Here is a 14,457-nt window from a genome sequence, read left to right on the forward strand (position 1 = left end):
TTTCATGCAAGACAGCCTGGGCCCCATGTAAAAATGTCAGGAGACCCTTAGAAAAGATTTGCTTGGTGAAAAATTCAGGAACCCACCCTAACATGGGCATGTGACTTGGACCAGCTCCTTTCATCCTCACAAGGACTCCACTGTGAGGTGCTTTATTAGTTACCATGTCACTTTCAGACAAGATCCAGAGACTGACTCCTCACACTCAACCACACAGCTTCCAAGGAGAAGAGCTGAGAGGAGCATCCCAGCTGCCTGGTAAGCCCTGTGGCACTCTATGGCTTTGCGGGGACTTGGGGCTGCAGGCACTGCAATAGCACAGCATTTATATTCAATACAGGGAAAAGTGCACATTTCATTTTCAAAAAAGGGAAATAGTTTATTTCCCCTGCTGCTTGGCATTTTCTTGTGAAGACCACTCAGCTATAAGAGGACCTCAACCTGAACAAGCCCCTCGATTTAAAGGCGTTAGGCAGAAGGAACAAATCAGCCTCTCCTGGCAGCTCGGTGGTGGCCAGGAGGGCTCTGGCATAGAGCCTCCACGTGTGGCGGTGGCGGTGCTGTCCCCACGGCCCTGTGCTTGCACCTGGTTTGCTCTCTGAGGACAGGAATGGAGGGCCTGTTCGGGGGAACAGCGTCGCCCATGCCTGCGGGGAGGAAGCAGCCTCTGCGGCGTGATCAGCCCTCCCTTACAGCTAATTACCGGTCTAACAAGAGCTGGAGGGACTCATTAATGTGATACGGTGGTAAGTCATTTCAAGACGGACGCTGAGAGATATATTATTTTATGTATTTTCTGTTTGAACTGAGCACCACATGTCAGCCTGTGATGGAAGGAAGGAAATGGAACCCTTCATTCTGGTAATGGACTGAGGCTCAGACACATAAAACCAAGAAGTAAGCTTCTGGAGGGGATGTGGGGCTGGGAACTGGCGGAAGAGGACAGGCCCTTCTGTATCTCTTCAACCAGTCCCCTCTTCCTTGTGATGGGAGATGTAGAAGGATCTAGAATCAGACAGGATCTAGAACAGGGCTAACCTCATGGCTTTGCCGTGAGAGCTCTCTGAGGCTGGCATGTACTTTGAGCTCTCTGGGGTACCAGTGTTTTCATTATATATTGCTGTGTCGTAAATCACTCTTGAAACTTAGGGGCATAAAACAATTATTTTACCATCTCTGTGAATTCTAAAGGGCTTGGCTGGGTGGCTGGTAGACACCATGCTCAGGGCCTCCCCCTGTGGGCTCCACACATGGCACAGCAGGGTTTTCTCACCACATGGCAACCTCAGGGCAACAGGACTGGTGCTCAAAGTTCCAGAGCTGGCACACTCTTTGTCAGCCAGTCACTAACATCTACCTGGTGTCAAGGGGAGCTGACAAAGACCCCCTTCCGTGCATGGAGGAGCAGTGAGACCATATGAGCATGTGCGGTAGGGACGCTAAGAATGTGCCCATTGTGGACATTTTTGGAAAGCACCACCTGTGCCCAGGGCCGTCACCTGAACACCAGTTATGTTCATATCCACCGTGTAGTTTGGTGTGCACACAGTGGTCACCCGTTTGGGCTCTCCTGGGCACCAGGCCCTCCCCATCGGGTTCCTTCTCTGTAGAAGTATGTTGGTTTGCTCTGGGGACACGGACTTCCTCTGTTGCAGGGCTGATCAGCCGGGGCTCTGTACTTTCAAGTAGCACCAAGCACTGGAGGAACCTGATGTCCGTTTCTGATGCCGCATCCGTGATGCTTGCCAGAACCTGCCCTCCCCTATCCAGGAAAATATCCTCTTTGCAGGCTCCTTCAAAGCCTCTTTTCCACCTGTTCTCCCAGCCCAGATGTTCCAGCAAGTTCTCATGGGAGAGTTTAGCTTCTATTGATAACAGGAAGCATCAATAATCTCAACCATGTTAGTGTTTATCCTTCACCACAGCAGAAGGTGGGAGGAAGGAAAGCTTTTACGGAGAGCAATGTGCACCACTAAGTCCTCCTGCCACAGATGTGGGTGCGAGTCCCCATTAGTTCAGAGTGGGCTGAGTGGAGACACTCTTGACTTCTTCTGGGGACCCCTGTGGGATGCATGCTTCTGGCAGGAATTGGAAGATGTGCACTCAGGGAAGTCTGCCTAACAGGTTTCACGGGCCATCTCCAAATGTTTCTTAAGGAGAAGACTGGGCAATTTCCTTCAGGGAAAGGCAGTCCATTCATTCTGGCAATGGACTGCAGGGTTTTCTCACCACCTTCTTCTTAAGAAGAAGTCTGGGCTATTTCCTTCAGGGAAAAGCAGACTATCTTAGCATAGCATTCCCCTCAGGTCTGCTGAAACTGTTTACACTAAGCAGCTATGAACATGTTCATCTTCCAGAATTCTCTGAAAACAAGCAGCTGAATATAGTTATGAATATATGGTCTGAAATTGAGGCTGCTTAAATGAATACTAATGGACATGTTATTCACTGTTTTCCATGATTTCTGCTTTTTGCAAAGCCCTTCTTTTATTATCTACCTGATTTACTTCTCTCCCCTGAGGTGTCCCTTAAGCATGGTGACTGACTAGGGGCTTGGGTGCTGTGGCAGTGGTTGCAGTTCCAGGGAGAAGAGAGAATCAGAGGGGTGTCATTTGGGGATCTAAGGAAGTACATGAACCCAGAGAATCCTCCTGTCCACACCACTGCAGATAATGGCTCCTACTGCCACACCAGAGCAGAAGCTGTGCCCAAGGAGAGCAGGAAGGAGGGAAAACCATGCCAAGCAGCAGCCTGGTGGGGCTGCCACTTCAGGAAACCCGAAGGTGAGAACAAGGAACCAGGGACAGAGATGTGTTTCCATCTGCCAGGAACACAGGAGGGTCCATCTGCTTTGGAGGGATCATGAGGGGGAAATGAGGACACCCTGAGTCTGTGAAGGGCTGGCCTCACTTATAAGCCCCCTAAAAGAGGCCCGCAGGTGAAGTCCTGGCTATTTTGTTGTAGACTTTATACCTTGAAGATGCAGGTATGATTTCAACCAAAGTGGAATGTGTGACCGGCTCAAATTGGACACTTTTACACATGATTCACTTGCTGATGAACAATGTTCCTTTTGTTTGACCTGCACATTGATTTAAAAAATTTGACTGAATGTTTAAAAATTGGAAGATTTCCTGATAGTCTGGGTTTTCAGTTGCACTAGAAAAACCCAGCGGCTAGGCAACAAAGGGCCTGCATTCATTTGCAAGGTTAGGTTATGAAATACTGTGACCTCCATTTGCTGATGTTCTCTTTCTCCCTCAATCTTCTCACCTGTTTGCTCTGATAGAGAAGGTTGCCTGGTGAGCAATAAGTGACTGAGGCCCTCGGTCCACCAATCCTCAGATGGACCCTGCCAACAGCCATATGAGCTTGGAAGGGGGTCCTTCTCTGGTTAAGCCTTCAGATGAAACCACAGATGCTGGCTGACACCTTGTTTGTGGCTTAGTGTGAGGCCCTCAACAAGAGGACACATTTAAGATGTGCCTGAAGTCCTAACCCACAGAAACTACAAAATAACAATCATGTTGTTTTAAACTTCTAAGTGTTGGGGTAATCTGTGACACAGCAGTAGATGCACTTGGCCTTTGCTCTACAGGCAGAGGGAAGCAAGCCCTCCCTCCCCTGCAGAATCCATACCTTCCATGTCACCGCATGCCCTCCTTTGAGCTGTGGTCCCAGGGGCTCCACAGGTTCTGTGAAGACAGGGTCTGGTCTGACTCAGTGGATATCTACCTGGAGCAGAGCATAGCACCTCACGCTTAGGTAACCAACACCTGTGCTTTCTGAAGATCTCAGTGAGGATGTGTGAGTAGGCAACACCCATCAGTGTGTGCTGGTAAACAAGCTTAGCAAAAAAGACTAAAAAAGGTCCTGTTTGCCAACTTCTGTGGTGTAAATACTGCCACAGTATATTCAATTTCGATTTCAAGCTTCTAACAGTCACTGAATGAGGGGCTGGGAAGAGTCATGCACCATCCAATGGGCTTTCCCAGGCCGGACTGGTATGCGTTCAGCACACACGACACCTTTCTCACCACATCAATGGCGCTGAAGACAGAATGACCTTCTAAGACATCTCCTGAAGGAACCTGAGACTGCAGAGTGTGGCCAGGCCTCCACAGCCATCCAGCTAGTGGCTAGCCCGACTCCAACTCACAGTGTGAAAAAATGGAAGGGGGGAAACATTAGTGCCGAACCATGGTTCCCTCTGCCGAAATCCCTGCCATACCTGAACGCAGAAATACACAGTTTACACTCTCAGCAAACACAATGGGACCCAACACAGAGTTCCTAGAAGACTTAGAACAAATAAACGGCCCAGGGACCATTCGGAACTTGTTACTGTGAGGCTTACTTCCCTTGCTCAGAGACACCTTCTGACCCTGATGTGAACTATTTATGACCATACACTCACTGCCTCTTAATTAACATATTCCCTTTTATTTGTATAATCAACACTAATCTCGTGGGTTAATTAGACTTTATGTGCATTTGCTTCAGGAGATTTACGTTAGCCTCTGGTCTCCTGCTTCTAGTAAGGGACCTGTGTACTGCATTTCTTTCTGGCCATTTTTTTTTCACTTTTGGTTGAAACATTTGGACACCCAATCCTCACCCCAGAGATGTATGAACAATCCGTCTTGGGGTGATGATGGGAAGGCTGGTGTTTGAACCAATGAACTGTTCAGGACACCAGATGTTTCTGCTGGCTGCACATTAAAGGAAGGACAAAGGAAAGGGTTTACAGATAAAAGAACTTGGTGTTTCTAAACAAAGTGGAGAACTTGCAGGATTTCTCTTGGCAGCCTTCTGGTATTCACTTAAGAAAACGTGTCTAGTAAATGGAACATTTCTTCCTTGAGTGTTAATCCCCTCAAAAAAAACACACAGATCGCGTGTATCAAGGGTCCTAAAAAATGATCAAACTTTTTGGTTCTCGGAAGCTACCTTTAAGAGAAGAGAAGTGGACAAAGATTCATGTGGAGGTGGTTTACTGTTGCATTATCTATAAATAAAACTTGGACACAAATTAAATGTCCAAAAATCCAGGTTTATTTCTTTATATAATACTACATCTATATGGTGGAATATTATGAAGCCATTAAGATGTTTTTGAGGATAATTAATGGCAAGAGAGAGGTCTTCAATATAAATGAAAGAACCTTAAAAATCTGTATGTAGATTATGATACCAAATTTGTAAAATAAATAAACCTACTCCATATTTGCTATATGCAAGTATTACATGTGTAGAAAACCCCACATGTTAGCAGTGGGTTACTCTTAGGAGGTAAGGATATTGATAAATTATTTAAGTTTCCTCCTCATATAACTGTGTTGTACAAATATTCTAAAATGAGTATGTGTTGTTAGATACACAGAAAACAATTACTTAAAATAATAATCCAGGATGTCCGTGTAGAATGTCACATAGCATGTCCTTATTTATTATTGCCACTCATTGTCACCTCCTGTCTTTAAATCCCTCCTCTTCAAATTTCCACATGTTCAGCAACCTGCAGCTCTTTAAGTCCCCTCCTTGTGTGTTTTTCTGGAGGCTCCATTACATAGGTGTGATTGACGAAATCACTGGCCCCTGGCAACTGAACTCAGTCTCCAGCCCCTCTCCCCTCCCGGACCAGAGTTCAGGGACCAAGAGTCCCAACCCTCTAAGGCCGTGGTTGGTTCTACTGGCAGCCAGCCCCCACCTTAGATGACCTCGGGGCTTTCCAAGGATCAGCTCATTAACATGGCAAAAGACACCTTCCTTGCTCTCCTCACAGGAAATTCCAAGGGTTCTGGGAGCTCAGGGCTAGGAAATGGCTGAAGACCAAATACATATTCCTTATTATAATTACAACATCACGCCCTTTGGCAAAGGGTGAGCCAAATGCAGGAAAGTAGCCTCTGATAATCTAGGGAGGACAGTGGCCAGATGACAGCCCCAGGGACAGGAGCCCAGGTGCAGAGAAGGCAGGACCTCCACGAAGCAGAGCAGGACTCCCCACAACCCCCTGCTCCAAAGCCAGGACAGCAGACCTCGAACAGTGCCCTCCCTCCTGCCCTGCGCTAATGCACTTGTGATGGCTTCCAGATGGCCGGCGGCTTCAACAGCTCCACCAGGCAGCTTTAGGGTGAGTCTGTGGCGGGGCCAGCCTCCTAGGCCCTGGGTCATGGGAACACACGCAGCCTCTGCACAGGGAGGTGGCGCCCCTTACCTGTTGTGCGCGGCGGGCCCCAGGCGCTGGCACACCACGGTGGTGGTGGTGTGCCTCCCGCCGTACCCCACCTCCTGCTTGGCGTCCCACTGCCGGGGCTCGCTGCTCTGCGTGCTCAGGATGTTCACGCCCTTCTTCACCTTGGCTCTGCAGGGATGGACACGGGTAAGAGAGAGCACAGGATTAATGGCCGGCTTTTCCAGATGTGCCCAAGACCCATGAAGCTGCAATCATTGGCTTCTTTTCCAATTTTCACTTTTTTCTTAGCCGGAGACACAGACAGGTCAAGAGCACCAGATGGTGGTAGTGCTGGGAGGGGTGGCCTGATGGGTTGGGCCTCTGCTCGCAGAGTTGAGAGCTGTGGAACTGGCTGTCCAGGTCCAAGGTGAGGGGAAGGGGTCCCTGGACATGCCCTAAGCTAAGAAGTAGCACAGTAGAGCAGCCAGGAGGAAAGTCAGCCTGCCTGGGCTGGTCATCCTCAGTGACCCCCTGCTGAGACATCTGTGGCTGTCACCACGGGACGGCAGAGGCCGTCATCTGGTGGATAGAAGCCGGAGATGTGCCTGAACCTCCAACCATGTCCCGACAGCCTCACAGCACGGGCCGATCCAGCCCCAGGTGTCAGCAGTCCCCAGGGTGAGAAACCGCAGCCCACGCTGAAACCGGTTTCCACACTTTGCAGCTGTATGACTGGGGAAATGATGGACTCCTCTGCCTCACTTCCCGCCTATGAATGGATACGATAACAACCCCATTATACACTGTTGTGATGCCCAAGTGTATTAAAACATATAAAGAGAAGGGAATGGTGTGAGGCATACATTAGGCATACACTGAGCACTAAATAAATGTCAGCCATTGCTGTTATTACTCCAGGGAGGGCCCTGACCTGCTGCAAGGGACATGCCAGGCCTCTGGAGGGCACACACCGGCCAAGGGGCACTCGGTCAAGACCAAAGAAAGGAGAGCTGCGTACAGGTCTGTTGTTCAGGCCACGTCTCTGCATCTCTGAACCTGTTTACTCATCAGTAGATGATGAGAGAAATAGCAGACTGAGCAAATAATACCTCTTGTCCTCTGTCCCCAGGTCCCCTGAAAGGAGAAGTCATGGCACCATTTTTACAGGCGAAGGCCCCAGGGATGGGAGGAGACGCGGTGGCTGCGGGCAGCTCTGAGGATTGGATACAGGTGTCCACGTGGGGAGATGAGGGGCAGAACTTCCAGCCGAGGCTCAGCTGGCCTTGAAAGGGGAGCACCTGTAGAACTCAGACCATGGAGCCCCCGGCCTCGGGGATCAATGAGTGGGAGGGTGTGGGCACCGATATAAGGAGGACTCACTAGAAGTCTGCTCGTGGGGCAGCCCGATGACCACTGACCCAGATACACTGAATGCTGACGTTCCTAGGCCTCTCTTCCTCAAGCTGGACCTTCACCCTCCAGGAAAAACACCGGATTCTTGAGAACTCAGCTCTGACACCGGGGCTGCTCCAAACAGCCATCCAGATGGCCGTCCAGTGAAGCTTGTAGTCAGCATGTCCCACCCTCGGGCTCAGAATTTCTAATGGTTTTTTAGGCCTCAGTCTTTCCTATGAGCAAACAAGAATTGCTAGACACTGAGAAAAGTCTCTATATGATAGAGAGACCAAAAGAGGAAAAAAGAAAAAGCCATCTAGGAAATAGAGCTGATGTAAGAAAGACCATAATTTAAAAAGCCATAAACTCATCCACACTCACAGACAGATACTGCAATCATGAAGAAAAAAAAGGAACACCTAGAAGGGGAAAAAATGAGCCCTTGGAAATTAAAAATATTACAGAAATGGAAAGCCAGTAGAATGGCTGATGGATACAGTTGATGAATTTGTCCTAGGAAGAAAAAAGCAAAGAAATGGAAGACAGGAGCAAAGATACACTAAGAAGATTCGTTTGAGGGTCAAGATCTGAACAGAAACAAAAACACAGAGAAAAGGGAGACTCTGTGGAATGTGCAATGGAATAATTCAAGAAATTCAAAAGATTCAAGAAATATCCCCAAATTAAAGGCCATGAGTTTTCCGGTTGGATGGGCCCCCTGGGTGATGAGCAATGAGACTGAGATAGAGCCACACCCAGGCACAGGATCGCAATGCGTCAGGGCACTGGGTGCGAAGACCTGAGTTCTGCAGTCCTCCAGTGAGAAGAAGGGACGAGGGGTCAGAGTGGATGCAGAATTCGGAACAGCTGCTCTGGGAACCTGAGTACAATGACAGATACCTCCAAAACTCAAAGGGGAAATGATTTTCACCCTGGCATTCCACAGTCAGCCAAAACATGGGGAACATATTTCCAGATATGCAGGTTCTCCAAAAGTTACCTCCCACATCCTCGCTCAGAAAACCACCTGAAGCTGTCCTTGTTAAAGTCGTGAGTCTGAAAAAGAGTCCTGAGATACAGGAACAGAAAACCCCACACTCCCCCCCAGAGGTGAGGGGGAGGGTCGCAGTGGAGAGAGGTTCTGGGGGACAGCTGGGCACCAGCGTGGAGGGGGTTCTGGTAACGGTGTCTTCAGGAAACTGAACTTTTCCTGCTAAATTTGATGGGAATGAATGTTCTGAGAGGAGATTGAGATAATCAGCAAAGAGTTGGAGATAAGAAGAAGAACAAAATACACAGAAATTGAAGAAAAGGAAGAAAAGGAATAAAACCAAATCAGCTTTTAATTCTGAAGATAAGAGATGATGCAGAAAGGGAAAAGTATTCATAGCTTAATACATGGTTTTACTGTAGTAAGTACACTTCCTTATAACATTTTAAGCATTGAATATGAATCTAGACAAAAAAGGAAAGGATTATTATATTGCAAGGATAGAGCTGGCAAAGACTGTCCTTACGTGGAATAGAAAAGAGAGATACATCCTACCTGTCATTGTGGGGAATTTGTAGATATTGCCCTAAAACTCAAAGAAAGGAAAAGGTATCAATCTATGTCCATTGGTAATTAGGACAAAAATGCCAGGCCAGGTAAAAATGTTGCCTCTGTGCAGGCATAAAGGCAGTGGATAGGAATTGAGCACTCCATTTTATTTTAAATACCTTTTAATTTTGACATAGTTTGATAGACTATCTCAGCCCTGGCCTCTGTTACCAGTTCTTGTCCGTCTGTGAATGTTAAATGACCCACGATGCAGAACCATTTGACTCCTTAAATTATTGTGAAGTTACAGCTTATGCAGTAACAGCTGAAAAAAATCCCAGGTGCAGATGATCATTGTATAAAAAGGGTAGAAGTAGCTGAGCAAATGCCACCACCAGGTGGTCACCATGAGGGAACCAAGGCGCCGAGGAGTGCTGACAAACTGCACCTCCACTTCTCAAACTTGGGGTATCCCAATTAGCATCAACCTCTAGAGCAACGAGAGCACAGCAGTGGCAACCAGCACTTTTTCTTTAGAAACTTCTTCCAAGTTTAATGTCAAAAAGATTTGCTGAAGACACTTGTCACCTTGGCCACAAGGACCCCAGATGCACCTGAGGGACAAAGGTTAAAGACACATTAGCCCATCTGTCCCCTCACAGCAGGGACACCCCTTGCCTTTACTGCCCATAATAAACGCCTCCTGAAATGTGACTTTGCTTGAAGTCGTTTTTGTTGCATTTGGATTTTGCTCAAGACTCTGGGTTTCAGTGAAGCTACAAATTGTTCTTTCCACTGAACAGTTCTTGAAAACAGGAGGATTCTCGTTGACAGGCGCAGCGGCTGGTTTATCTGTGTGGGGTGGGAGAATGAGCCACGGGGCTTGGAGACAGGCTTGAGTTTAAAAGGCCCATTTTCTTAATTAGGTGTTTTCTTTGGTGAGATCAACAGGTGTCCTGTCCACTTCTAGGAATTAGCTGTTACTGGAATTTGGGTCCTGGATGTCAGTGTCCTAACGCGCTGGTCTTAGGATGCTGGCATCCAGGGCAGGGGCCAGAGGCGGGGGCTGCACCATCTCAGCATCCACGTGTTGAGAGGTGCGCTGGCCTGGGCCCAGGAAACTCTGCTTCCAGCCCTGCTCTGCCTGTGATGGGATCTGTGACCTTGACAGTTCACTCACTTGACCTTTGTTCTTTTACATCATCTGTCACTAGGGGGTGGCCTTATTCAGTGGCCCCAGCTTGCAGGACTGCTCTTGTTGGTGTCAGGGAGATGATTTTGGATTCTCAGAGACAGTGCCACACGAGGCCACACAGTCACTTCCACTGATCAGGTGGGCAGGGCAATGGCTGTTCCCAGAAGCACTGTGCTGGGTGCTGTGCAGTATCCACATGGGACTCAGGCGAGGGCCTGCCCTGTGGTGCCTCTGAGCTGGGCTGGGTGCTCCGGAGCTGGCTCAGGCCACCTTCACAGCACACCTAGAGTCAATGCTACTATCCATTTGTTCAGTGATTAAAACCCCCAAATACTCCTCCTCTTTTCAAAATGTGCTTGACTCAGGTGTAATGCAGGGTGATTAAGTGTTCCTTAAAGAAAATCAATGCTCAGTACAAATTCTGAAGATGGGAGGCCTAATTTCTATCCTCCAAGCCATCCATCTCAGGGTCAGCTATGATCTCCATGCCACTTGCTCTCTCTAGAAGCTCCTCCAAGCCACGAGCTTCTAGAAGCTACTGAGAAGGCTGTGGCTAGAATGTGTGAGCATCTGTGCACCTGCAGGAGGGGTGTGCGAGGGGGCTGGGTCCCACTTGGTCTCTGGTCCTGTAAGGTCGACTCTGCTGAGAGGACACATCTGATCCTCAGTGTATGTGAAAATGGAAAAACGTAGAATTAGTTGCTATTATAATAGAATTAGTTACTATTATGGGTTCCACAACTGTACTTCTCTTCACAAGCTCCCAGTACTTGAGAAAGTGGCCTTTTGTGGAGTCAGGGTCTTTACAGAGGTAATGATGTTGAGGCGAGGTTATTACAGGCTCTAATCCAATGTGACTGGTGTCCTTACGTTCCTATAAGAAGGGAAAATTTGCAGACAGATACTATATGGGGAGCAGGCCTTGTGAAGATGCAACCGACCATCTACAAGCCCAGGAGAAAGGCTGGGCAGGTCTCCCTCAGAACCCTCGGAAGGAGCCATGCCCGCACACACCTGGACTTTGGGCTGCCAGCCTCCAGACCCTGAGGGAGCATGTCCGTGGTTCAAGCCACCCCATCTGTGGCACTTGGCTTGTGGTTGCCCTGGCAGACAAATACGGTGGCCAACGTTAAAATAAAATCAAAAGTTTCCACATAAAACTCGGGGTTTCTGCTTTTGAGCCCTTGTGATGTGCCCAGGTCCTAAAGCGGGGAGCTATGTGGATGGCCTGGTCTGGTCACACAAGCTCTTTAAAGGCAGTTTTCCCGGACCCACTGCAGACAGGGATATCAGAGACTCCAGGTGGGACAAGGGTGCCCCCTGCTGGTGCTGGCCTTGAAGATGGAGGGGCCAGGAGCCAGGGAATGGGGATGGCCTTCAGGAGTCAACTGCGGCCCCTCCCTGATGGCCGGCAGGGAGACAGGGCCCCAGTCCTACTACCACCGGACCTGGGTTCACCCATAACCTGAGTGATCATGGAAGCAGGGTCGTCCCCAGATCCCTCAGACAGGAACTCAGCCTGGCTGACAACATGATTTCAGCCTTGAGACCCTAGCCCAGAATTCAGCTGAGCCAACCAAGACTTTTGACCACAGCTCTGTGAATAAAGCGTGATCTTTTAAGCTGCTGAATGTGCAGTAACGTACACAGCCTGGAGAACGCTTACAGGGCCAGTGCTGCAGGAGCAGCAGTGAGCCCAGTGGGGCTGGGTGGACATTATGGGAACAGAAGCCCTGAGCTATGCCTCTGGTGGCATCCCAAATGGGACAGAAAGCGAGTTTGCATGGTGCCCACGTGGACTCCACCAGCTGGCTTCACTGCAGCTCCAGGTCTCTTCCTGCTGTCCTCATTCACGGACATGGAGGCTTCTCAGTTTAGGTTTGACTGGTATTTTGGGACAGACACTGTTTTGCTGCAGGGAGTTCTGTGAATTGCAGGATGCTTAGCTGCTTTGACTCAGGAGATGCCAGAAGCATCCGTCCCCATCCCCAGATGTGACAACTCCAGGTATTGCCGAATGTCTTCTGAGAACCAGAGCTTTGTGGGATCCCTCTTGGCACGGAGCACACGATGGACCAAGTCACCCAACTTCCACCCAGGAAGCCAGTTTGTCCTCTAGGTTGGAGTAGGTGCCTCACTGCTGGCACCTCCCATTCCTTCTGTCCTTGAAGGCCTCCAACAAAGAGGCAGACTTTGGGGGCTAGCCACTCTGCCATAGGGGGACACCTACATCTATGTGTTGTGGCCTCTATAACTGGCACCCCCGAACTGTCCTCAGCAACATGCTTGGAGTACAAGCGGGACAATGAGGATAATGCAGCCCAGGGAAAGTGGAGAATGGCTGCCCCAAGCAGAGCACAGGAGGTGCACCCATCTCTGGGTGCCGCAGAATAAAGGGGGTCGCCTGCACTTGGTGTCTGCAGACTCCCCAGAAGGATTGAATGGATGGAGAGGAAGACCAGAGAACCTTCTAGGTGATAAAGGTCTATCACCAAGTGTCCCACCTCATGTCATGGTCTCTGATATATCTTCCCAAGAGACCAGCCACACCGTGGCAAGAAGATGCCTGAAACAAACTTGGTGCTGCTGCTAGAATGTCATCAGGTAGGAATGGCGACCCTAGGCCCCTGGGCTGGCGGGAGGCTAGTACCTGTGAAATTCTCACTTGGGCTTCCCCAAACCCGCCCAACTGTTGACACATATTATACACGTTCTGTGATACCATTTCTAAAATATTTTTCTCTAAACGAGCTACCTCCCTGTTGTTCACGAATCTCATAAAGTAACATCTCTTGCTGTTGGCATATGTATCACACTTGGGGGGCACCGACACATGTATAATTTTAAACACAGAGTTTTCCTTCATAAATGCAGCTTTAATACACAATCTTCCAAAATCTGGAGGGAAAGGAAATCAAAAAGGTCCTGTGTAATATGAATATTGAAAATGTGTGTCCCACCAGTGACTTCCTGACCTGGGACAGGTGAGCTTCTGGGGGACAGTGGCCTTTTCCAGGCTGGGACCCAGTTCCTGCCCACCATGGCACCCCACCTTAGTCATTCCTAGATCACCTGTCAGAGTGGACTTTCTGCCCCTGCCTATGGGAGAAGAGACCCCAGGAAGTGAGGCACAGGCAGGATCCAATGATGAAAAAATGTCCAATGGTTACCCCTACAGTTTCCTAAAATAAGTTGTGTGTTTGCACATATATGTGCATGTGTGTGTGCATTAGCTTGTGTGCCTGTGAAAAGCTTTCCATTGTCTCCACTGCACTTTAGTAAAAAGCTGTGTTTCTGCATGTGTGTGCATGCATGAATGTGTGGGTCTGTGTATATGTGCACGTGCATGTGAGTGCACGTGTGTGGGTGCACGGGCATGCATGTGCTTGTGAGCATGAATGTGTGGGTGCATACATACATACACATGCAAATGCTCCAACTGTCATCACTGCAGTTTCCAAAAAGAAGTATGTGCACCTGCGTGCATGTGTGTGTAGCCACTGAAAGTCATCCCTTTCCCGTGTACAGAACTCCTTGCCCCTGCCTGACTAAGATCTACAGCCACAACAGTCCATCTGGAACAAATGGCCCTCACCTCTCTCAAGTCAGCTGTGGAAATGGCCACAGTAAAATGTTTTCACTTGGGAATCTTGGTTTCATCTTCTGTTTGGCATATCAAACACTGACCCCTTTTGGCCATTACCTTTTGCTGCCTCAAATTGCCTTTGATCTTGGGTGCTAATGAAATTTCTTTTATCAGCAACTCATCGAATGTTTGAAGCCAAGTCCAGCGTGCAGAGAACCCTGGGGCTTCTTAAGCATTGTGTTGCTCCAAGCTCTGTTATTTCTCTTCCCTGTTCTCCTGCTCCCAGGAAATGTGCTAACCTTTCTATTGCAAACTTTGGCACAAGGGATGTTCATTCCTAAGATAAACACCAAGTTCTGCTTCCCTAGGTTTGTTCCTAAAAGCTCCGAATCCCACCGCCCCACAACTACCATTCTCTTCTTGCTTTGAAACATCTACTCGATCACCATAAACCAGTGGTATGCTGGCTGTTAAATTTTCAAGAATTTTGCAAGCTGGTTGTTAAAGTCAGTAATTCTTCAAACGAAATTTCCTGAAAGTAACTATATCTCTAAGTGTCTCGA

At 48.6% G+C, this 14,457-nt stretch overlaps 1 protein-coding gene across 2 annotated transcripts in view; it reads right to left on the reverse strand.

Moving 5' to 3' along the window:
* Positions 1–14,457, reverse strand: part of TMEM132C (transmembrane protein 132C) — a 292,976-nt gene that overhangs the window by 99,980 nt on the left and 178,539 nt on the right. For both annotated transcript variants that reach the window (XM_057492560.1, XM_036921806.2), the window contains exon 3: positions 6,221–6,367. In XM_057492560.1, the coding sequence (XP_057348543.1) occupies positions 6,221–6,367 (147 nt within the window). The remainder of the gene's footprint in view (positions 1–6,220; positions 6,368–14,457) is intronic.

The sequence above is a fragment of the Manis pentadactyla genome, chromosome 14 (genome assembly GCF_030020395.1).
Source record: "Manis pentadactyla isolate mManPen7 chromosome 14, mManPen7.hap1, whole genome shotgun sequence".
In the NCBI taxonomy this organism is placed as follows: domain Eukaryota; kingdom Metazoa; phylum Chordata; class Mammalia; order Pholidota; family Manidae; genus Manis; species Manis pentadactyla.